General features: G+C 37.7%; 4 protein-coding genes across 15 annotated transcripts; 1 reads left to right on the top strand and 3 right to left on the bottom strand.

Moving 5' to 3' along the window:
* Nucleotides 1-590: 590 nt before the first annotated feature.
* Nucleotides 591-4870, bottom strand: LOC140006704 (probable sodium/metabolite cotransporter BASS1, chloroplastic). Its single transcript, XM_072049076.1, has 7 exons — nt 4204-4870; nt 2874-2967; nt 2737-2770; nt 2587-2641; nt 2154-2237; nt 1794-2081; nt 591-925 (listed from the first exon to the last, which is right to left on the bottom strand). Exons 1-7 carry the CDS (start codon nt 4726-4728, stop codon nt 773-775), a joined length of 1233 nt encoding a protein of 410 aa, XP_071905177.1. The 5' UTR covers nt 4729-4870; the 3' UTR covers nt 591-772.
* A 594-nt stretch (nt 4871-5464) lies between these two features.
* Nucleotides 5465-12446, bottom strand: LOC140003991 (protein FLX-like 1). 9 transcript variants are annotated; one of them, XM_072049084.1, is made up of 8 exons: nt 12130-12446; nt 10876-11542; nt 10630-10793; nt 10303-10403; nt 10023-10164; nt 7226-7315; nt 6417-6515; nt 5465-6264 (listed from the first exon to the last, which is right to left on the bottom strand). In XM_072049084.1, the coding sequence occupies exons 2-5, from the start codon at nt 11478-11480 to the stop codon at nt 10072-10074; spliced, it is 963 nt and encodes a 320-aa protein (XP_071905185.1). In that variant the 5' UTR covers nt 11481-11542; nt 12130-12446; the 3' UTR covers nt 5465-6264; nt 6417-6515; nt 7226-7315; nt 10023-10071. The 9 variants fall into 9 exon arrangements, with proteins under 9 accessions (XP_071905185.1, XP_071905182.1, XP_071905183.1 ...); XM_072049081.1 differs by having other exon boundaries at nt 8101-10164; nt 12130-12445; XM_072049082.1 differs by having other exon boundaries at nt 6417-7315.
* A 2478-nt stretch (nt 12447-14924) lies between these two features.
* On the top strand, nt 14925-16217 carry LOC113743260 (uncharacterized). 2 transcript variants are annotated; one of them, XM_072049088.1, is made up of 3 exons: nt 14925-15532; nt 15654-15745; nt 15840-16217. In XM_072049088.1, the coding sequence occupies exons 1-2, from the start codon at nt 15014-15016 to the stop codon at nt 15708-15710; spliced, it is 576 nt and encodes a 191-aa protein (XP_071905189.1). In that variant the 5' UTR covers nt 14925-15013; the 3' UTR covers nt 15711-15745; nt 15840-16217. The 2 variants fall into 2 exon arrangements, with proteins under 2 accessions (XP_071905189.1, XP_027127020.2); XM_027271219.2 differs by having other exon boundaries at nt 14926-15532; nt 15654-15965.
* Nucleotides 16218-18452: 2235 nt separating this feature from the next.
* On the bottom strand, nt 18453-21625 carry LOC140006705 (bidirectional sugar transporter SWEET2-like). Of its 3 annotated transcripts, none has more exons than XR_011814404.1 (7): nt 21112-21623; nt 20207-20243; nt 19820-20036; nt 19570-19728; nt 19395-19480; nt 19079-19215; nt 18453-18802 (listed from the first exon to the last, which is right to left on the bottom strand). XR_011814404.1 is itself a non-coding variant. In XM_072049085.1 (7 exons), the coding sequence occupies exons 1-6, from the start codon at nt 21170-21172 to the stop codon at nt 19102-19104; spliced, it is 708 nt and encodes a 235-aa protein (XP_071905186.1). In that variant the 5' UTR covers nt 21173-21619; the 3' UTR covers nt 18453-18802; nt 19079-19101. The 3 variants fall into 3 exon arrangements, 2 of the variants coding, with proteins under 2 accessions (XP_071905186.1, XP_071905188.1); XM_072049085.1 differs by having other exon boundaries at nt 19361-19480; nt 21112-21619; XM_072049087.1 differs by lacking the exon at nt 19079-19215 and having other exon boundaries at nt 21112-21625.
* Between the last annotated feature and the right edge of the window lie 841 nt (nt 21626-22466).

Below are 22466 nucleotides of genomic sequence, written 5' to 3' on the forward strand. Positions count from 1 at the left end.
CAGACACGGTATTAATAATAGTAAATTAAAAAAAAAAAAAAATCCAAGACTTGCCTTACCCTGCCAAGCTTTAATTAGTTTTGGGGACCTGTTTAAAAGATGCCATCTTATCAAATTCTTGCTTTTAGTGATGGGATCAAAATTGACCGTTCAACCCAACTCCAAGTCAGGACTTTGAGAAAGTTCGACAGCTTATTTCAAACCAAAAGGGTTTTACTTTACCCAAGTGATGGCGATTTCTCATTAGCTTCATTTTGCTGTTGGTGCTCGTACGTTTGTATTTGCAGGCAGATTATACAAATTGTCAATCAAGTCTCTTTTCTGAGGTGCATGTGTAATTCAGATACTATATGATTGAATTCCCTTGTGCGTGATATGGAAAACCACGGTAGCAAGCTCTAACTCGAGCTAGAAATCCACCTCCTATCCAAATACTAACATTCAACCTGTCATTGAATTCCCTTTTGCAGAATCTGCAGCTATAGAAATAATTCTTGCTTGTTTTGTTGATTAACTTAACGGTAGTAACGACTGAGCTGAAGTATTTGGACTAATAGATTGAGATTCAATAAGCCGCTAAAGAAACCAAGTAGTCAATGATGTGCCAGCATTTAATCAGTACGTACGTAACAGTTGGTTTTAAGCACATAATTTACATTTTCAAAGTAAGATAAAAAAAAAAATTTAGATTGCCTGTCAAACCTGTCTCGATGAACAATTCTCTCATGCTAAATCTCTTCATTTTCTTAATCCAGTTACAAATTGTGATGAACTAATTCTGCACTTGCGTAGGGACAGATTGTCTCCAGATTCCAGCTAAGGCACTACCAAAGATCGAGTGACACACACTGGAAACTGCACATGGCACTGCAGTCAGAGGATTTCCAAAGTGTTGAGTGGCAAGAACTACTCCAAGCACCGAATTCTGAAACAAGACAAGCAGCAAAAGTGAGTGACAAACTTATCTTCATAACGTCATTCACATTCAAAGAGGACAATTAGTTCCCTTAAAACTTAGTCAAATCTTTGAAATGGCAAAATTCTGTACACTTAGCTGCAGTCGCCATTCAGCGTTTGCTTACCCCGTTGTCAGATGGTACAAAAATGATACGCCATACCTTCTTGTTTCAGTCAATAAATCAAAGTCAAGTTTTATACTAATTTGCTCTTACTTCCTTTTTTCTTTCATTTGCTTTTTCATTTCTCTTTTAAAAGCACGACACCACTATTAGGCTACATCTTACTACTACCACTTGTGTTTTTGGTAATATTTTTCTAGCCCTCTTTCCTAAACAGAAAATCACAATGAATCTCAAAGCTCATACTAACATTCATTCATCAGCCAGAAGCCCAAGCTTCACCATTGACTTGCAACTATAACATCAAATGTAAACCAGTACCAGCAGGTTAGATAAAATTCACAGTAGAAAGTTTTATGATCTTGCTGAATCTTCATCTGCACTACTCTTTTGAGCAGCAAGTGAAGCCCCAAGGTTAACAGGTAGAAGGTTTTAGACATTTTGGAAATGCTCTAACACACCAATTTTTAGTACAGTACTGGACCTAAGCTGGTAACGTCTTAAGGGTAAAGCAATACTCCCATAATGCAGAGCACTACTCAGATACTACCCATATACATTATTATCTCAAACTTGTAGGAATAATTCTGGGTAAATGTTTCACACCATGACAAGTAACTAGTCCATTTCTAAAAGGCGCTACACGCTCCATTGTAGAATCTCACAGTTTAAAGAATCACAATCTAGTTACATAAAACTTGCATAAGCACATACCTGCATGCCAACCTCAATTGAAATTGTTCTAGATGAAGATACATCAAGGCCCAGCATCCTTGAGAGCACATAGCCAAAGAAGAATCCAGATGCATGAAGAAGAACTGTGGCTAAAGCCACTTGTTGACCAGACATTAGGATTGTAGAAGAACTCTGTGCGATTGCATTTCCACACAGAACTGCCACAGTTAACACTGCAATGGGTGGCATTAAGGGAGAGACAATTTTAACAATGCTCTGGAAATACTGATTAAGGAACGCGCCAGCTAGAACAGGTAGAAGCACAACCTGAAAGAAAGAATGATCAGGAAAACACCAACCGAAGAACCAATTCCTGCTGTTGCAGGGAATTAGAATTACCTGCAAGGTTGACATAAATAATCCAGGTGCATCTACAGCAACATATTGCCCTGCAAGTTTTGCAGTAAGAGCAGGGGTCATAACCTGAGACAAAATTTTAAAACGGTCAGTAAAGCTTTCATTAGTTCTGATGACGTGCCTTCATGAAAATACATAATCCTTTTCAGGCATCAAATCTGACTAGCATTTCAACTACAGCACTTTTCAGCTATATTTCAAATAAGAACTCGCAAATCGGAATGAGAATTTTTCCTTTCTACTTTTAGTACAGTAAATAGGAGTCTCATGCTTGAAGGTTAAATGAAGCAATTCCAATAATCATTCATTTGTTGCGCTGATTCTCAAATGGAACAGTCAAAGTATCCATTGAAATCAAATTTAAAAAAATAAGGAAAAAAAAAACTATATTGAAACAGCAAGACGAGTTACCAACCACAGCAGATAGGGTGCTAGCAGCAGTCATTAACACTGAAAGGGCCACATTTCCGCTGTTACAGAAGAATGCCATTAAGATCCCCAACCAAGGCATGTAAAATTTTTTTTAAAAAAAATTGTTATAAGCACCTTCTATATTTTTACCTACCGTGCAATATATGTGACAATATTGCTCGCCGTTCCTAAGGATCATTACATGGCATAACTTGTATGAGGAAAACAGGGAAGACAAAGAATACTGCCACAAAAAGTTTATGCACAAGATCCAAGGGCATGGAGGCATACCTCCAGGGCAACACCCAACCAAAATTAAGCCAGCCGCATAATGGGATGGCAAATTCAAGAGCTTGCTGACAAAAAATCCAGATAGTGGCATTATCTGCAAGGAGTAAATAAGTCCTGTAAGCCTTACAGGCAAATTGGAAATCAAACTAACCAGATATCCCTGGAGTACTCAGTTTAAACACTAGTACTAGGTGGTATTTGAACCGCACTATGTAATAGCCACATTTACATTCTGACAAACCAAGTATTTGGTTTTGAAGAAAAAGAGAACGTGAGATAATTTTCCCTCACCAAGAACAGAAGCAGCTCAGCACAGAGCCTGAATCCAAATATCATACAGTTTGTAGTAACATTGGTGTTCCAAACCATCAATTATACCACTTTCACCCATAAACACAATCTAAATGACATTGAAACCAGACATACAGAAAGCACATCTTCTTCCATCAGTGCTCTAGGGTAGCCTACAGTTATTTTTTGAGTGCATGGAGCATCACATTTACAGATGTAAAACTTCTGTGGAAGAGACTTCCAAGACGGTAAAATGGATGACACCGTGGATCAAAAGTGTCAAATAGAAAAACTCACACTAAAAGAGCATCAACTCCTCCTCCATATATCAAAGGCATGACCAGTAAGAATGACTGATCCATTTAACTATAAGTGCAACTTTAAATGCTTCTTAACCTATTCCAACGTTTCTGATAGCTGCTCCATATCAAATTTTGGTCAAAATTCAAGCTCAAAAAATGTGTGGAATTATACCATCAATGTCAATGAACATACCCCTTTTGAGGCCTGCATCTAATGCAACTTTATCGGTTTGACTTTTGTCAGTAGATAATACAAGGGCACTACTTTGAATCTTGAAGCTACCGGGGGGAAAAAAGGAAAAGAAGAAGAAAGCTTTATACAAGTGGCATAGGATAGGAGGAAATACTGGAATCAAGTAATAGAGATTGAATGCTAGCTTTCCAACAGTCCAAGATTCGTCCAAACCACCCATAGATAGTTAACAAATAACTATATCCGCAACTTTGATTCAGTAGTGTACCCTCTTCAACAAGATCTCAAAACCCGAGGCTACATACTACCACTAAGTAAGTGTAATTGTAAGCAACACCCACAGATTAAGAAAACTGATGAGAAGAAAATCCCATTTAGAAATTTTCAAACTGCAAAAGAACTGCTAAATAAACAAAGTCAGTATTGAACAAGCCTCCAAACAATTCATCACATAAACAGCTTCTAAGAACAATCCAATACTTGGTTTGCTATATCGAGAAGACAGAAAAATGGAAGACCGAAAAGTAAAGGAAGCAAAGCAGACCGAATATTGGAGCACAAATCCAGTGAACAACTCCTTAGGCATAGCCAAAGCACCTCTAAGATCATCAAAAGTGAGAGTCATTCCCATGCCAAGCATAGTTAGCGTGATCCCCATGATAGTCCATTTGGGCTGCACCCAATTATAGGAACTAGGCTTCAGCAGCCCCAGCAAACAACCTATAGCAACCCACAAAGGAAAAGCAGTAGAAATAGCATCCCCAACAGCCTCGATCCAACTCCTGCCACTGCTAGCATTACTTGCAATGCTGCTACTCCCACCATCATCTGCACTCACAGTACCGTTCGAAGAATTGCCACAAAGAAGTGACCTTTTGGGTTTAGCTGGGACTAGTGAGATGGGTTTTGTAAATTGATAGTTTTCTTGAGATTTAGCGAGTTTGAGATTGGAGAAATTCAAAGATGTGTTTTTTCTTGAAGTGGGACTCCCAGCTATTCCACCTATTCTACTACAATTTGGGTAGCAGGTTCTTGCTGTTCCATGAATCATGAACAATGAAGATTGCATTTTTACCCCCACCCCGAATCTGGAATCTGTAGTTTGGACTTCGGAGAGTGGACTATGGATTGCGGACAGTGGACCTCCTGGACTCACACAGCACAGGGGGGCATGCTGACTTGTTAAGGTTACAATGAAAACAAAGACCACCTGCAAAGTCGGGTCCCAAAATATTCGGAGTTAAGTGCACAAGTGTAATTAATCAAGTGAGGAATGCTTACATGTTAGAGAGTAAGTAATCATAAAAAGTTGTTAAAATTCTAGAATTTAGCTTTGCACAATAAACGAATACACATTTTTTTTCCCTAACTTGTGCTGCAGTACCTTTTTTTTTTTCCTCTAACTTGTATTGCAATACGTACTTGTATATGTAGAATTTCAAGAAAATTTTGAAGCATAATACATGTACTTGGATGCAAATACCATTACAACAGTTTGTCAAATTTCCTTTTCTTTAATTTATAAATATTTCATAGCTGGGGAGGGGTAAATTTTAATAAATGCGCAAGGAGAGAAGCAAAAATTTTTTAAAATGGAAGAAGGGGAGGGAAAACTGAATCAAAACCACTATTCCCTAGAGCTTGTTAATTGAACGCACTATTCCCTAGTTAACTCCCCCGTCCACCCCTCCCTTCCCTCCCCCTCCTCTGCATCATTGACAAAACAGCTTCGCTGCAGCAGATTATATCAAGCAAAAATGAGGACTCAGCGATCAAAACCGCTGAAAACTTTCTGAAAGAGTCCCTGGCATAAAAATTTTCATTGTTTTATTAAACTTCTTCGAAGTTTCATACAACAAAGTCCTGGCAAGGATTGCGAGTACACATAGTAAATTGGGTCCAATGCACCAAATGCAAATAGAACTGCCAGCTCAAATACATGAGACCAACCCTAATGGCAGATCTTCTCATACAAGTTTAATCTCGGTCTTTACCATTCAAATACAATTTCCTGTCACCTAAAACCATTATGGATCATGCTGCTTTCGCATTCAAGTACTGAAGACTTGACAAGAAGAGATTCCATTGAAGTATCCACTCCCCTTTACAAAGAGCATGCGCTTGTACGTTTCAGCCCGAGTAATGCCAAGTTATGCACCCTTGGGATTGAAGGGGAGCTGAATGTTTGCGAGGTAGATTATCATCTGTTTCTGCTCTTGCAAAATGATCCTCTTGCGTTCAAGCCTCTCGGTACATTTTCATGTAGAGCATCATCCATACTGCTTTGAGGCCAAGCCATGCACTGCCACAGTAAACAGATACCAACCCATACATTTCTTTAAAAGATCACAATTACATTGTAAACCTTATGAATCAAATTGCCAGAAATATGTTAATGAATTCAAACAGGCAAATCTTAGTTCAACTACGTAATGAAGTACTCTGGTACTCTTTGTTCCAGATCACAGATTGTCAGCTTTCTTCCAGCTTTGAGGGGTAGGTGTAAAACGCTTCATTTTAGGTAAAATACGACCATAAGACTCTTAGTTCGTTTAGCAACCCTCAGGGCAGCTCAGACCCCATGTACATTATCCAGTACAAGCTCCTGTTGAGTAACCAGTACATTAGGCAATTCAGGTGAATATGCTCATAGCATAATTAAGTTAGGAGGAAATGAATAAGAATTATTTAATATTTTTCTAGTCCAAGAACAACACATAATTGTTCAATTTAAGACATCTATTATGTAACTATTACCTTCAAATTTACAAAAAAGCAAGAACATCCCTTGTGAAGTGAAAAATCAACAAATCAAGCAGGAGAGATGGGAAGTTCCCACTTCCAAGCTCTTGCAACCTGGAGAATAAGAATGACAATTTCAATGTCAAACATACCACAGTAATAGCCAGCAAGATTCATCTATGTTAAATTCTTTGCAAACACACAAAAAAAAAAATTAATAAATAAATTGCTAACTGGGAAAACAAAATTAACGGCAATCAGATGTGTAGTCTGCATTGATTGAAACAAGAATGAAGGACCAAGTCCAATTATTAATGAAGAAGACTATGGAATAGTAAACTAGCCAAGTCCAAAACCAACAAGGGAAAGCGAGCATGCTCCTGCACTTGTGAAGCCTTGCAAGGAAACTACAGAACCACATAACCTGACCTAATTATCAGGACAAAAATCCTATAATACTGGGCCTCCCTAAACACTTCACAATTCACTATGTAACCAACACATAAGCACGCAAACAGATAGCATAGAAAAAATCTAGTGATTAGAACCATTAGATTTTCATCACTCATTTAATAACTTTGCTGGCCAAAATCCAATAGCTCATTTGCGTTGGGAGGAGGAAAAGCATTTCATCTTTTACCAATTCATGGAGAACAATTGGAAGTTAAGGCATCAGATCAAGGTCCCAAGTTAAATGACATCAAAATCTGAAAGCAATAAACAATCAGCTAAGCATCCATATTGTGAATCTATAAATGCCACAGTGGAAAAACTTCAATTGCACTTCAGCCATTCTAAATCATCATAGTAGTATGTGTTTATACTTTAGGAAGGTGATTTCAAGCTGCCAGTCATCCAATCTCAGCGTGCACCATCTTCAGACTGTTGTCTGACACTTTCTGGTTCTCTTAAGACTGTCAGCATTACAATAGGAAGAAAGATATCTTTAGAACGATATGTTTCTAAGCAGAAGATGAAATGTCTATACACATCGTACAGAAGTAGCGGCAGACCCTGAACAAAAGATTAGATCAAAGTGATAGGTTGTTATGAAGAAATGCTTAGGGTTGGAATAAAATAAAAGAAATGTACACGTGCCTAAATAAATGTACACGTGACATGTACTAGTTGCAAACAAAAAGGCACGCAAATGTTCTGTTGATTTCCTTAGCTCAAGTCTGACAGCCACGTCATAGCTAAACCTATTTTTAACACCCAAAGCACATAGTAGAAATCAAGCAACACCAGTAGCATAGGAGCATTGGGATCGCTGCTGATGCTTGTGAAGGCAAAGGGGCAAAGGGACACAAGCCCATGGTACATACGTGGAGTGAGTCGGTGAAACCAGACATTAAGCCAAAAGTGTGATGATAACTTACAGTGGCTATATGGGAAGCCTCAACATTGAAAATCTGTTCCCAGCAAGAAAGAATCTCTAAATAAGTCCGATACACAAGATCTTACAAGTTATGATAGCCACAACATAAAAAATTTCTTGACATAATCGAACACTGAAAGATGTTACATAAGGAAAATTGCTGGGAACGACATAAACTCTGAGTGAACTACTAGATCAGTGTAAGGAAAGATGTAACTCAGCCTATCAAAGACTTCACATTTTAATGTATGCTTAAGAGAACAACCAACAGAATGAATAAAGGAACAAGATGATGAGCTCAGAGGCAATCACATTACTTACTTGTATGAGAAATTCATCTTGCAGCTCCATAATCGAACATGTCTTCTCAACAGTTTAGATTTGAGCAATCGTTATGATTCCTTAACAGCTGATGTTATGTCCAAAGGACCCATCATGAAGTACATTTTCATTGGAAGCCTAACCAACATATCCTAGACTAAAGACAGACAATACTCATGACTCACTTACCAATGCTACATCCAACAAAAACCCTGCACCACCACCCCCTCTTCCCCCTCCTCTGACTCCCCCAAAAGGAAAAAAGAGAACATAAATGTTAGAAGACTATTCTTATTCCTCTCATATCTTTGCAGGTCCCAAAAGCTATGCAGCATAGTTTGCACATAAAAATTCGGCTGGCTTAAGAGAATCTTTTTTTTTTTTAACAGAATGTACTACACTAAATTTTCCTCTCAAGCTATGGCTGTGAAGTTGAGAGAATTAGAAAGAGAGAGAAGAGGGAGAGAGAGTGTTGTCAACCAGGAAGATTATCTCAACTATGGCCTTGAAGTTGAGAGAATGAGAAAGAGAGAGAAGAGGGAGAAAGAGTGTTGCCAACCAGGAAGATTAGCTCAACAAGTAAAAGATCATGTTTTGAAGCTTATCCTTTAGCAAACTAGAGGGCAGAGGCCTTGCTCAACTCCACTTTATACTCTAACACTCATCCCAAAAAGCCAATCCTAACCTTCGACTTCTTTTGAGCAACATTTTCTATAACAAAGGCACATCAATAGGGGGAAAATCTGTTCTTAGACAATAGATATAGAGCGCCCATAAATATATTTACGTAGAAAGAACAAAAATAAAACCTAAAAACTAAATTGTAGTCAGATGACTCCACACCAAACAGAATCCGCTCTATCCTCTAGACAATTAATACTCCTCACTGAGCAAGAAAAGGCAATATCACCAGAACAAAACATATCCCAACTAGTCATTGAGCAATCAAATCAAAAGCTAGAAACATCGACTGCACAGAGTCGACTTTGTCTGCTTTAGAACAGTCAATTCCGCCGAAAAAAGTTAAAGATAGAAAGCCAAATACAACAAGAATGCTGAAGAGCTTTGGTGCAACAAAAAGCTGCAAGCTCTATAGAAACTCAGAACCAGGCAAACCAACACTCACCCTCCACCTCCCACCCCCGTCACCCCAGCGGCCCCCCTCCTGAATACATAAACATGGAACCAACATACAAGGATGTATGCAGAATAAATCAGACCTGCCTACAGATCTGTAATGCACCAAAGTCTTAAGATATTCAAAATTCCTTCTCCACTAAAAGCCCTCATTCCACAAGTTCAGCTATAAGAAAAAAACTGATAAGGCTCTAGTTTTTGCTTGAATTTGGAAGCAAAAGCTACATTTATAAGGGTCAGAAGCTTGTCGAAACCTAAAAAGAAACCTTCTCCATCTCATCACTTCAACTACTACATGAAGGAGACAAGATATAACCTCCAATATTGATAGACAGGACGCCTACAGGATGCAATGTTATAAACCCAATAAGCTATTGTGTCTACCTATTACTCATTTCAAATCGTAGTTCAATTCATCAAGGAGGAATGCCCTACTGGTCCTAGCAATGGAAGAAAATAAGGCATAGCACCAACTTAAATATAAATGACTAGCATCTAGGACATTTTCTATGCTCTCAGACATATGAATCGCACAATCTGCTGCTCACATCAGTACATCGTACGTTCCCAAACAGAGACAAACTTATAATTATTTGAACAAATGGGAAAAACCAGTAGATATATGCCAGGACAAACCAACATTTTATTTTTCCTTGCAAGGACATAGCATTAAAATCATACAAAATGTCTACTTTTGCTCAAGGAAAAAAGATGTCCAACATGACTTTAAGAAGTCTATCATGACACAGCATATCCAACACAAGCCAATATCCAATTTGTAGTACCAGATATTAGTAAGGTAAAATAAGTGGTCACGGTCTAGCATGGACTTATTTATCTGGGTCCTTGAGCTCGCTGCATGTCATAAGCACCCCAGGTACCAGGTCCAGGTCCATATTGAGGATAACCTTCCATGGGAGTTTGCACCTGCCATAAAAATGTTAGTCTCCTAGAGGTACTATAAGTCTAGGGCCTCAAAGGAAGCCCTGCCTAGTGGAAGCGTTTTTATCGTACAGAATGTATTCGTATTTGTGTTTGATAGAGAGGGCCAGAGATAGGACTTACAGGATGCATGGGATTCATGGGATTCAGGCCATAGCTAGCAGGATAGGGATTTACTGGATAAATACTTTCCACATTGCCGTAATTTGCACTATAACCTGGACCTGAAATTGCATATTTCAACTCATAAAATATAAGGCCCCTGACAAAATATTCATAGAGGCTGCTTTTCAGCACTTAGATGTGCAGCTCCTTTACATACTATAAAATCCCGTCCAATTAAGTTATGAGGCAAGATTTAAACTTTTTGTGAATGCAACAGATGACATATCTCATATGCCCATTGCTTAACAGTTTATCAGTGAGGCAAGATAAAATACCCACAGGTACCTGGATTCCCAATTGCAGCAGCAGCGCGAGCTCTTTTTTCAGCATTTGCCATCTCTGCACGAAGTTTCTCTAGCTCCCTTGCCATTGAGACTAACTTCTTCTCCATCACCTGACCATGCTCATAATTCTCTGCATACCCCTTTTTCTCATATTCAATAGCAGTCCTAAAAGCCAAGAAAGAAAGAAAGAAGTAAAAATACAGATGCAAAGTCTAAAGATAAATCAAAACGCACCATAAGTTCCTACCTAGTTCGCTGCAATTCTTGTTTCAAACCTTCAATCTCTGCCTTTATCGCAGGGACCTGCTGTAACTCAGCAGTCATTCTAGCCAAATCTTCAGTCATCAATTGAGCCTTAGCTGTAAGCTCTTGCCTTGCTGCAGTTAGTTCCTTAACATCACCATGTACTCGCATAAGTTCAGTCCTCATGCTATCCACCGCCTGAAGATCCCTATCCATTTTGACAGACTTCTCATAAAGTTCTCTCATCTGGATATCTTTCTCTGCATGCAATAAACCTGCATACTCATGCGTGCGCTGAAGCTCAAACTGTGCAACTTCCAGTTCCTGCTTGAGCGCCACGTGTGTTGCAGCCAACCTCTGGTTATCAATCAGCAGACCTTGAATCTCATCATGTTGAACAGCCAATCTCTCCTCTATAATAGCAGGGTGAGGAAGAAGTTGTCTAGGATCCATACCCATCGGTGGTTCTCTCATTTCCTCCAGCAATGCAGGATGAGGAACTGGCCCACGGCCTCTCACAAACTGAGGAGATTCGTGAACAGGTGGAAGCATCCCACCATGTGCAATACCTTTGACTGGCACAGGAGGCCCACGATTTCTTCCAGCCATTATTTTTTTTCACTTGATTTACTTACAAAAACTCACTAGCTGAATGGCGGATAAATTAGGCACTGATGCACAAGTATTTGCCAGTCAGCATATGAAGGATAATCAAATTGAATAAATAAAAAACCAAAGCTATCACTAGCTAAATATTTTCTTTTAAATTTGTGGAAGCTTGGAAAAATTCCTAGTAGCAGGTATTCTGGTAAACCAATCGTAACTCCCAAATGTCATCTTCCAGTCAATAAACAATCGTCAAAGTTTCGCTCTTTGACGCCAAAGAACGGTTAAAGTCTGAATTTAACGCAAAACCATCTTCGAAAAATATGCATTTGTCAATAATTTGAGAAGACATTATCAGACCAAGGAACAGAATCAAGATTCTACACCATCAAACATGGAGAATATATGCAATTAATACAAGCCAACGCAGCCTTCCCAAAAAAAAAGGGGGGAAAAGTCAAAATCTTTCCAAGAACATAAAGAAAATCCAGTATAAGATTAGATTAATTAACAGCAGAATCAAGAAGTAAAACTGTAAAGATAATTCAGCAGACACATTCAAGGCTAGATATGCAGATGAGCGCAAAAGGGATACAGATAGAAAAGGATAGAAAAATGAAGAAAAGGGAGAAGTGGTAATCTGATGATTAACCTTTTATTAGCTATAAAGCCTGGAATTGATGATGGGGCTTGCGAGAAAGACGAAGGAAGAGCAAACTGAAACTGGAATTTTTGCTTTTGTAATCAAAAGTATAAACCCCAGGCAATTGGGTTCAGGCCAGTATTAACTACTGATTATTGATGAAATTGTCACCAAACCTTTGCTGAAGTTTACCCTGAATATCAACGTTGCCCCCACTAATCTTTTCTTGATGAGCATTTAAACCCATTTAAACTTGAAAGACTTTCTTTTCTGTTTTCATGCTGTTTCTTGCCTCCTCTTTTCTTAATCTTTCTAAGCCGCTCTTTGGGCTTTCTGACCCATGCTTTATTTAGCAGATTAGGCCTGACCAGAAAGGCTCACTTTTGGACTAGAGTTCCGCCAAGTCCAAGTTCCGCCAAAATTGTAGAATATTCAGTTTCCAGCCCAATTCAGGCAGTCACGAACTCAACCAGTCAAACTTTGGGGAGAGATGAGGTTTAAGAAAACTGAAAGAGCTGAGAGATTTGAATCGAGAATCTCTAAATATTGGATCCTTAACTAAACTTATTAGAATAAAATTTCTTACTTAAAGTTAAACTTCTATTTTTAGAAAAGGATATTTTAAAAAGTGTAATTTACCTAAAAGCTTATTACTAAAGTAAATAAAATTGAAGAAAAAAGATACTACTAATTTGTATTTCTTTTGCAACAATTGCTTCTAATACAGTATAGCATTGTTCTGAAGCGGAGAGATCACATAGCAACGCATCGGACTTTAATTGGGATATCAGAAAAGTCCTGGCTTGATCCTTTTAAATGGGCCTTAGCGTTTGGACTCAAGATTAACTAATTTAAATTCAATTCAGCTACGATCTTATATATCACTCTCTCTTTTTCTATGACTGTCAGTAGAGTTGAACCAACTCAAACTCAACCCAAAAAAAACCCGTCTAGTCTATGCTTCAATTGGGTGGGCCAATTAATATATATATATATATATATATATATATATATATATATATATATATATATATACAGATACACACATATATATAAATTTATACTAATTCATAATTATATAATATATATTATATATAATAATGTTTTTAATTATGAACATGGGTCGAGTCCAATTTTTGAACTCGAAACTCATATAATAGTGTGAGTTGAGTTTAAACCTTTTAATTTTAACCAAAAATAAAAAAAGCCTGAAATTGAAAAATTCGTATAATTTTTTAGTCGAGTCTAGATTTGCCAAAACCCAATTGACATCTCTATTTTTTTCTTTTTACTGGGGCACTTTGAAATAATAGGAGGACCTGAAGTACTAAGACTCTGTTTAATAACCCAATTTAACACCTAAACTTAATAAATTCATATTTTAACATGTTCATATGCATTTGATAACAAAAAATTGAATATTTGAATTAATTAAATGGTGCTGAATTTCCTAAACAAAACTTGCTTTAAAAAATAAGTGATAAGTTATTCGCTTATCACTTAATATGTTATATATATATATATATATATATATATATATATATATATATATATTTAAATGTATCAAATTTATTACTTAACCATTCAATAAGTGAATGGATTCAGATTTCAGATTTTAAATTTTAGTTTTTATTAAACAAACGCTAACTATTCAACAATTAAAGAGGTGTAACATTGAAACATTTTTATGTAAAAATATTTCCTTGTACACTTGAATATATGTATATAGATGGCACATTCTACGCATGAGAATTGGGCTAACATTATTCCAATTTTTAATGATTGTGTAAGAAGGTGATTGATTGTCTACATTATTCCAATTTCAGAAAACAATTTTCTTGCAATTGTTGAGCCCCTTCCTTCTTTACTACCAAATCATTTTCCTAACTCTGACAAGGTTCACATCTGATGTTAATGAGGGCAGCAAGTTTGAGATATGGTTGCCGCTGCATCATGCAATGTACATTGTATAGTGCTCCAAGGTTGTTTCATCAGTATGGACTAACAGAACACTGATGAAGTTCTTGAAAGATCCAATGCTATAACATGGACTGGTTTTGCCTGATATAAATGCAAATTTTTGGACCATATGAATCTCTGGTACAATTGAATGCTTGCATCTAACTACTGAGCCAGACCATATGAATCTCTGGTACAATTGAATGCTTGCATCTAACCACTGAGCTTGGCTCAGTGGCCACCAGGGAGGGATAAAGTCCCTCCTCACCTACAGCAAAAAAATCTAAGGATAGTGTTATAGCGCTCCCTTGATCTAGTTGGATCTGTATACCTACTAGCCCCTAACACAAGCCTCCTTAGACTCCTCCTCCCCCTACATTAGGATAAAGTACGTTATACAATTTATCGTTGCTGGAAAAAAAAAAAAAAAAAAAAGAATGCTTGCATCTGAATTTTCTATATTGTTCTTTACAATCTATGTTTATATATCAAGACAGGGAATGCATTGAATGGTTGATTAATTTGTAGCGTACTTGGGGAGCGAAAGATTTCTTGGTTAGAGAATATTGCTTGATCACAACAAGAAATGACAACTGACTTAAAAAACATGACTGTTGCTTTGAATTCTAATAGTCTAATACAAATGTATACTAGTAAAACACAGTAGCTGATGTCTTTATTTACTTCTAATAGGGAGTTTCCCGTGAAATTGATCAATCCGACTTCAACGGTGAGTAATTGCATAACGGCTACTAATAAATAAAAATTCAATGTATGGCCCACGATATAGAGACCGACGGCCCAAGCCCATCTGTCGGTGACTCTCACGTGACCCTTGCAAAACATTCAGCATTACAACGCTACATTTTCCCTTGGAATTTTGTCCAAAATTTCACGTCGGGAAAAAGGAAATTCTCTAATCATTCTCAAATCAATGGAAGCTCTATGGAAATTAGAAGATAAGTGGAAGCTATCAACCCAAGAAGCTGTAGCATTTTTTGCATGCACTGCTTTTCTGGTCATTGGAGTTTGCTTTGCCACATTCCTAAAGAGGAGGGCTAAAAGAAGTGGACTAGTTCATCAAGAACCATGCATGAATACTGAAGCAACAGATGAAGCAAAGCGGTCTGATCAGAAACAGATGAAAAAATGGGGAGCTGTGAAGGAGTTGCTGATGGGTTCGGTGAGGTGGAGTGGTGTGAGCAAGTTGGAAGAAAGAAGATTAAGTGGAAGTCAGAGAGAGAGAGCTGCACCATTGCCGGTGGTCGGAGGGGAAAAGTGTGAAGAAAATTTGGGAAGGTTGAGTCATAATTCGAGTTCTGCGGTGTGGCAAAGGCCTATATTGATGGGGGAGAAGTGTGAGTTGCCCAGGTTTAGTGGGCTTATTCTCTATGATGAAAGAGGAAGGCCACTCGATCAGCACGGTGACATTCAAAGTATTGATGATTTTCAGGTATTCATCTTTGATTATAAACTCTCTTGAGTATAGATTTTGAAAGACTTGTGATAGGGTCTTTTGCAGGCCTAAGTTAGGCTCATTTCCGTCTAAATTGATGTGTATGTATTCGTGACAGGGTGATCAGGAAAGACCATCTGCTTCTGTTAGAACTACTCTGAGGGACTTCCTGTAACAGATATCAGTCAATACTCAACACTTGAATCTGGGGTTGAACTTTTGTTTATAATGTTTTTGTGTGAACTATGATATGATGAATTGCTCTTATATCTTAGATTATAAGTTTGCAATTTGTGTGCTACAGGTCTAAAGAGAGGTCTGTGTGTTTGGGTGCTAAAAATGTTGAAACCGTAAGAGAAAAATGTGAAAGAAGACTTCGCATAAAAGTTGGTTAAACTAGCTAGCGCTGGACGTTCTTCCTTTCAATTTATTCCCTGGTCGGCTTTACTTAATTTTTATTTGCTAGCATCTATATCATCAGCGTAGCCAAATGATCCACCATCTTCATTAATTGTGCAGAACAACAGGGCACTATGCATTTGCAGTCCTATGTCCCACCTGATTCTAGAGCACATCTTTCATGGATTGACTTTTGACATAGAAGGATGTTAAACTTGAAATAGTTGTATGATGAAGATCTTGTTTTGGCTTTACTCAGCACAATGTACCTTTCTTGTTCTTACCTACCTGTTTCAGATAGAGATACGGTGGTCAGTGCTTTAGGCAATCGTTGCATCTCACGAATATCAAAAACGTATAATTAGCCAGCAAGAGAAAAGAAGTGTAACTATAATTTTATTACTACTTTTATCACATTACTTAGACAATTTTTATTGATATCATGATCAACCGATGCTAGGCAAGTTTAATCAGCAGAGATAGTCGATAAATGAAAGCAGAACTCTTTCAGCAATCAGCATACGCGTTTTAGTAAAACAAATAGGTCAGCACCTTCTGATGTCAAGCTTGTCCATCATTGCCTGTAAGATTAGGACCCTTTGCAGTTTCAATCACTCCTTTCTACAAGAAATGGGAAAATGCAAGTAACTTTCACAATGTGAATTTAGTGGTAATTCCTACAGCTGAATTCTTGCGATTGTTACAGTTTACTTTCTTTCATGCTTTCCCCTGCTGAGTTGCACCATTAATACATGCCAGAAAACCCCAACCCAGGAATGGACTTTCGTTTTCATTAGTTTCATGCACAAAATCCCAAAGAATGCAGAAGTGAGAACGGTTGTGCTTCCACTTGTTAGGAACGTCCAAACAACGAATCCTGAGCAGGCGAATTTTGTCACAGCCACTTGTTCAACCAACAGACCAAGTGGATAGCAGTACAACTATGATCGATGTTAGGTTCAATTATCATCCAGCTCTGATGCTGTTTTCCAGCATGGAGAAAACTTGAACCCTGTACTATTCCATAGCCCTTAATTATGCATTGAAATGTTGCAATGCCATTGAATGTACTATCTTCTAATGCATATAGCATAAAGACAATATTGCACAAACTTTTAACGATCAAAGGAGAAACCTTATGGTACAGTAGTCTACCCAGACAGGTGGTATTACAAGTATCTTGTGTGAGGAACTCAATAAGTAGGGGAGGCGGTCAAAAGCAAGGAGGACAATCAGGAGATGAGACAAGTTTGGAAGATAATCATCTGTGGAAACTCAATGTAAAGCATAAGCTGAAAATTTTCATCTGGAAGTGCTTGAACAACGCCTTGCCTGTGAACGAGGTAGTATTCAGCAGGACAAAGAAGAGGTCTCCAATATGAAGAAATTGTGGTGAAGACATATAAACTGTGGAGCATCTACTTTTCCATTGCAGAAATGCTGAGGAAGTATGGAATCTATCACCAGTGAAATGGAATGGAATTGAAGACCAAAGCGGGAACTTCAAAAGATGGTGGAACACTCTAACAGAAGCCAGAAGTAGACCTGAAGGAATGGAACTTATAGCACTAACTGTAAACATTCTTTGGCGGATTTCGAAGGCAAGAAATGGGAAAGTTTTTAAGGAAAACAGGAGATCTTCAATCAAGATAATTCAGAAAGCTCAAATGGAGTGGTTAGAATTCCAGGATGCAAATGCAAAAGAGAACATGATGAGCATGCCAGAAACAATAGCAGCTGGGGCAACACAGGAAGATTGCAGAGACAAAGAGACCCCAATCCACATCAGTTTTGCTGTCAAAACTCAAAGGACAAGACAGTCAAATGGGAGTTGGTATCTACGCAATGGCTAGAAACAATCAGTTGGTGGCTTAGTGGGCGCTAAAGGAATTCAGTGGAGGGAATAGCCTGATGGATAATGCTATGGCTCTCAAAGTTGCTATGATCAAAGCAAGGGAACAACAGTGGAGGAGGATTGAAGTAGGAATCCCACAGAGGCAGCTGATGAGGATGATAGAAACCAACAAGACTAGAGATATGAGACTGTTTTCTCATCTACAGTATGTTAAGGATCTAAGCTCAATGTTTGTGAGATGCTCATATGTTCTAGCTAGGAATGAAATTAGTGTTAGAACAACCGACATTTGTGATCATGCAGTAAGCATGTCTTTTGATGAGGAGTGGTTACTTCCTCAGTGCCTTTAGGCACTTGTATAGCTCTAATGGAGCCTTTGCTCACTACTTATAGTTCATACAGAAATCTAATAAAATCATCTATCGTTTCCGGGGGAAAAAAAAAGTATCTTGCGTGCATAAAAGGTCAAGAGGCCGGTTGGGGTAGCCACTCTAATTATGCAGTCTAATATTCTCTCCATGACAAAATAGCAGCCCACCGCTACCGGCATTCTTCATTTCTTCTTTACCTGGATCGTATTTTTGGTCATTTTGTTGGGCAGTGGGAGAATTGTAACTCAAATACTTGCGCTATGATGTTCTGCAAACCTACTAAATGCACCGATAACAGGAATTTTTTCAAAAATTTGTAATGGATGAATTTACACACCGGCTTCAATCTTAATCATGTACATAAAGATTACTGACATGCTCATTTAGAGTAGTAATAATTACAACAAAAAAGGCTCAGTGCAAAAGAAGACCATGAAAACCAGAACGTCGGACAAACCAGGAAGTGTTGATATATTTGTAACAATCCTTCACCCAGACTCTCGAGACCACCTAAGATGGGGATGTGACTAGGATTGGTTGCAGGCAGCTCATAAAGCAATGTTGCATAGGAACTTTCATCAATCTTCAAGAGATTTGAAGGTATGCAAAGTGTTATTCAGGGTGTAGATCATCAAGAAATACCTAACAAAAAATAGCACAATTCAAGCATTTCAGAGCAGTAAGATCAGCTCATATTGGTTGTACAAACAGACATCAAAGATTCCTCTGGATAAAACAGAAACTACGAACACAAACTTTTCTGAACCAATCACAAAGCAGTCTAATATGTATAAAAAATTTTAGGGATACAAGCAGAGACAACTATCAACGCCATGTTCAGAAATCAAATTCACCAGCATAAGAGGCAATGAAAGGCCTAATCATCATAGAGTACTTATGGAGCAGAGATTTATGTACCTCACTGTATATCTGTTCCATGTTTATGAACAAGACTCTAGTAAGGGTTCTCTAGTGTCTTCTTCAGATGCACTTTTGTAGTATGCATATAATACTAGTTGCACAGTTCCCAAGAAAGCCCCTATTCCATTCGGGACCTGTAATTCAGTCAACAACTGTCTGAGGGTGACGGTGCAAACAAGATTGGAAAGAAAAATTCCCCTATTTGTTGTGCGGTTGTACTCTATGGGCCCATACCAAAGCATGAAATCAAGTGAAATGGTATGAATTAATGTAACTTACATATACGAAAGGATCAAAGTTAAAGATGCCATACAGAAAAAAGGATGTGCTCATCAAAAAGGTGGAAAGGGAGAGGTAAAATGGCATGAATTCAACGCTCCTTGTCCGGATCACAAGATTCTGCGGAAATACATTGATCAGGACAAAGCAATGAACATTATTAAACAAGTAATCAAAGATATACTTCTCAAATAAAAGGTTTGACATACTATAACAAACAGTGGGGATGCAAACATCGAGATAAGGGAAGCACAACTCAGAAAACCAATGGCGATACGTCGAACTTCAAAATCAACTATAAGCAGGCTGCAAAGTACAATAACCGCAAATCCACTGCAAACAGCTAGCAGCAATCCAAGCATCCATAGCTGTAACCAATATGTGAACAAAGCATTAATTGAAAACATAAGAACGTGGATTTAAAATAGAACACTATTTAGTAAATGAATAGTGCCTAACCTTTTTAGCCTTTTCAGCATATGCTATGAATAGGACTATGTAGACTGCTTGAAAAACTGCACCAACTGAATTGACCGTGGTAACCAGTATATTGTCCAGAGAAATCAGAGGTGAGCCATACCAGGCACAGATCAAGCAGTTCAAGAGAGCATATATATACGGCAACCCAGAAAACTGTTCAGTTGTTTTGTTCCTTATAATCCTTTGGAATGTAGGTCTGGATATAAAGATGCAAACCGAACAACAAATGAGAACTCAAAACTTTTCCATTTTGTACAGATTTTCAGTCAGAGAGAGGCTGGTTGATGATTAATAATTTATCTAATATATTTTCAGTGAAAGTAATTTTCTGTCAACAACAATCAAAAGATCAAGGACAACACTCACATGGGAGATACAAAGAGACCAAAAGCAAAGATGTTTCCTGCAACAAGAAGCAAGAAAGTAAAACATTAACGTCAATCAGGTCTAAGATCGCTTTAGTAAATCAAATGCGGTATGCAATACCGAAACATTAATGTAGATGTTCGCAGAGCTAATTAAGTGCGGAATAAGAACAATTATGCGTCTTCTGAAAAACACGTCTTTTATTTCAGAAAAGTCTGCAACAAGCCCCCTGAGTTTTGATAAAGTTTATGCTGAACAATTTGCTAGGAATTACACTGATTTGACAATGAACAGAAAGCAAAACAGGATAAAGAAATACAACAGCACAATTGATGTAGACTTCCAAGCTTATGTGTTCAACAACAAATTACTCCCCCACCGCACCCCCCCCCCTCACCTCCCTCCCGGTTTCAGCAGCAACAACTCTCTATTCACCATCTTCTATTTCACTCTTTTATCAGATTCTCCTAAACGTAAGGACTTTGCATATCAAACACTCGCAAACCAAAAGGTGAAATTGAAGAAGGGTAAACTCAGTTGAATTTGACCAACAATGCAAATAAAGACCAACACGTCTCTGCTTTTGCTCGTTTTCAGCCAATTATCTTCTCCCTTTAAGCACCAGCCAAGATTGGCTGCCAACAGAACAACCAAAGAGGAAGAACAGTAGGGTAATTTTTGAAAGAAATCCTCATGCAATTATCAATTAACATATCCTTTTTTTTATCTTAATACCAGCAAAACCAAATATTAGGCCACTTTCATCTAAACGGAAAACCAATGAGCAGCAACGAGGAATTTCAATCTCTGAGCTGTTTAGCATGTGACTTGCATGCAATGTTTAAAATTGAACAAAATAATAAAGAAAGAAGAGAAACGAAGAGATACAGATAAAAGGCAGATACCTGCACCTCCAGCTGCATCTTTACAAATTTCAAGAACTTGAATTGAAGCCAGAGAAACCATCAAAGATTGCAACTTTTTACTGAAAAAACAAAAACCCAATATAGTTTCCACCACTACAAATCAAAATCAAGAAATAGAATCCTTTCTCAGTCTCAGCCTACTTTTATTTCTGCCCTTTTTGTGTCTCTCTCTTTCGAAGAGTGTTTTCGAGAGAGTTTTATAGCACGTTTTTTTCGTTTGTGCTCTTTTCAAGTCAACCTCGGCCGAAACTCTTTTATGGAATAATTCTAGCATATTCATGCCCGATGGGAGGGAGAAAATGTCCGAATTTGATAATTTTCAAGTATGGTCGTAGGACTATGTTAAAATTAAATTTAGGCTCTCAAACAGAATGGACCTAGATAAACAGCTAGTAGTACAAATTTTGGCAACACCACAAAATACAATAATTGGTAAACAAAAATTAAAAAAGGAAAAGAAATAGATATCCTTATATTTCCTATAGAGCATATTTTCTGGTTCACAAGGCATTAGCAATTTTTTATAAAAGAAGAAATCAGAATAATGTGTTCGACTAGCTGAAGCCAGCTGGTAAGCTGTGACATCTCGCCATAAAGGAGGTAAACGGTGGAAAAGTGGACTTGCATGCTGAAAATTAATAAGGAGCCTCCACGTAGCATGGTTTCATGTGACAAGAAGAATATAAATGAAAATTTGCATACTTTTTCATTTTTTTTTTATTTTATTTTGTGCCTTGTGAGCACATGATAAGCAGAACAAAGCAGCGAGTTTTTTTTTTTTTTTTTAACGTAATGACGTATCTAATCCAATCTATTCCTACTGGGACCTACTCTAAGAGACGGTCCAACTGAGTCGGAGAAATCTAATGGGGATTGAACCACTATCAGACCAGATGCACTCGTATGGATTTTTTTAGAACAACCTTTATATAGAGGCATATTGATAGAAGGCAAGATTTGAACTTTTGACCTCCTATCAATATAGAGAGTTGGATTTTTTTAGAACAAGCCTTGTATAGAGAGTTGGTTACGATATCATTTGTGAGGATAAAATTTTGAATTGAAGATACTTTAGTGTTAAAGTTTTAATTGTCGCTAAACCAAGAGTAGGCACGCAATAGAAGAATTCTAATATGATTAGTAGGGAAGAAGTTCATTCTTAAAATCAGAAAATTGTTGAGAGCATTAGATGTCGGGCATCTTTTGTGCCCTGTCCAAAATATGGAACAACTCACAAAATGCAAGAAAAGTTCCTCCCAATCCAAGATATGTTTAGTTATACTACCGTCTTCTATGCAAATCAGAGAATTTCCAAACACTCAATTGACATCTAT

Source organism: Coffea arabica, chromosome 5e (genome assembly GCF_036785885.1).
Source record: "Coffea arabica cultivar ET-39 chromosome 5e, Coffea Arabica ET-39 HiFi, whole genome shotgun sequence".
Classification (NCBI taxonomy): Eukaryota; Viridiplantae; Streptophyta; class Magnoliopsida; order Gentianales; family Rubiaceae; genus Coffea; species Coffea arabica.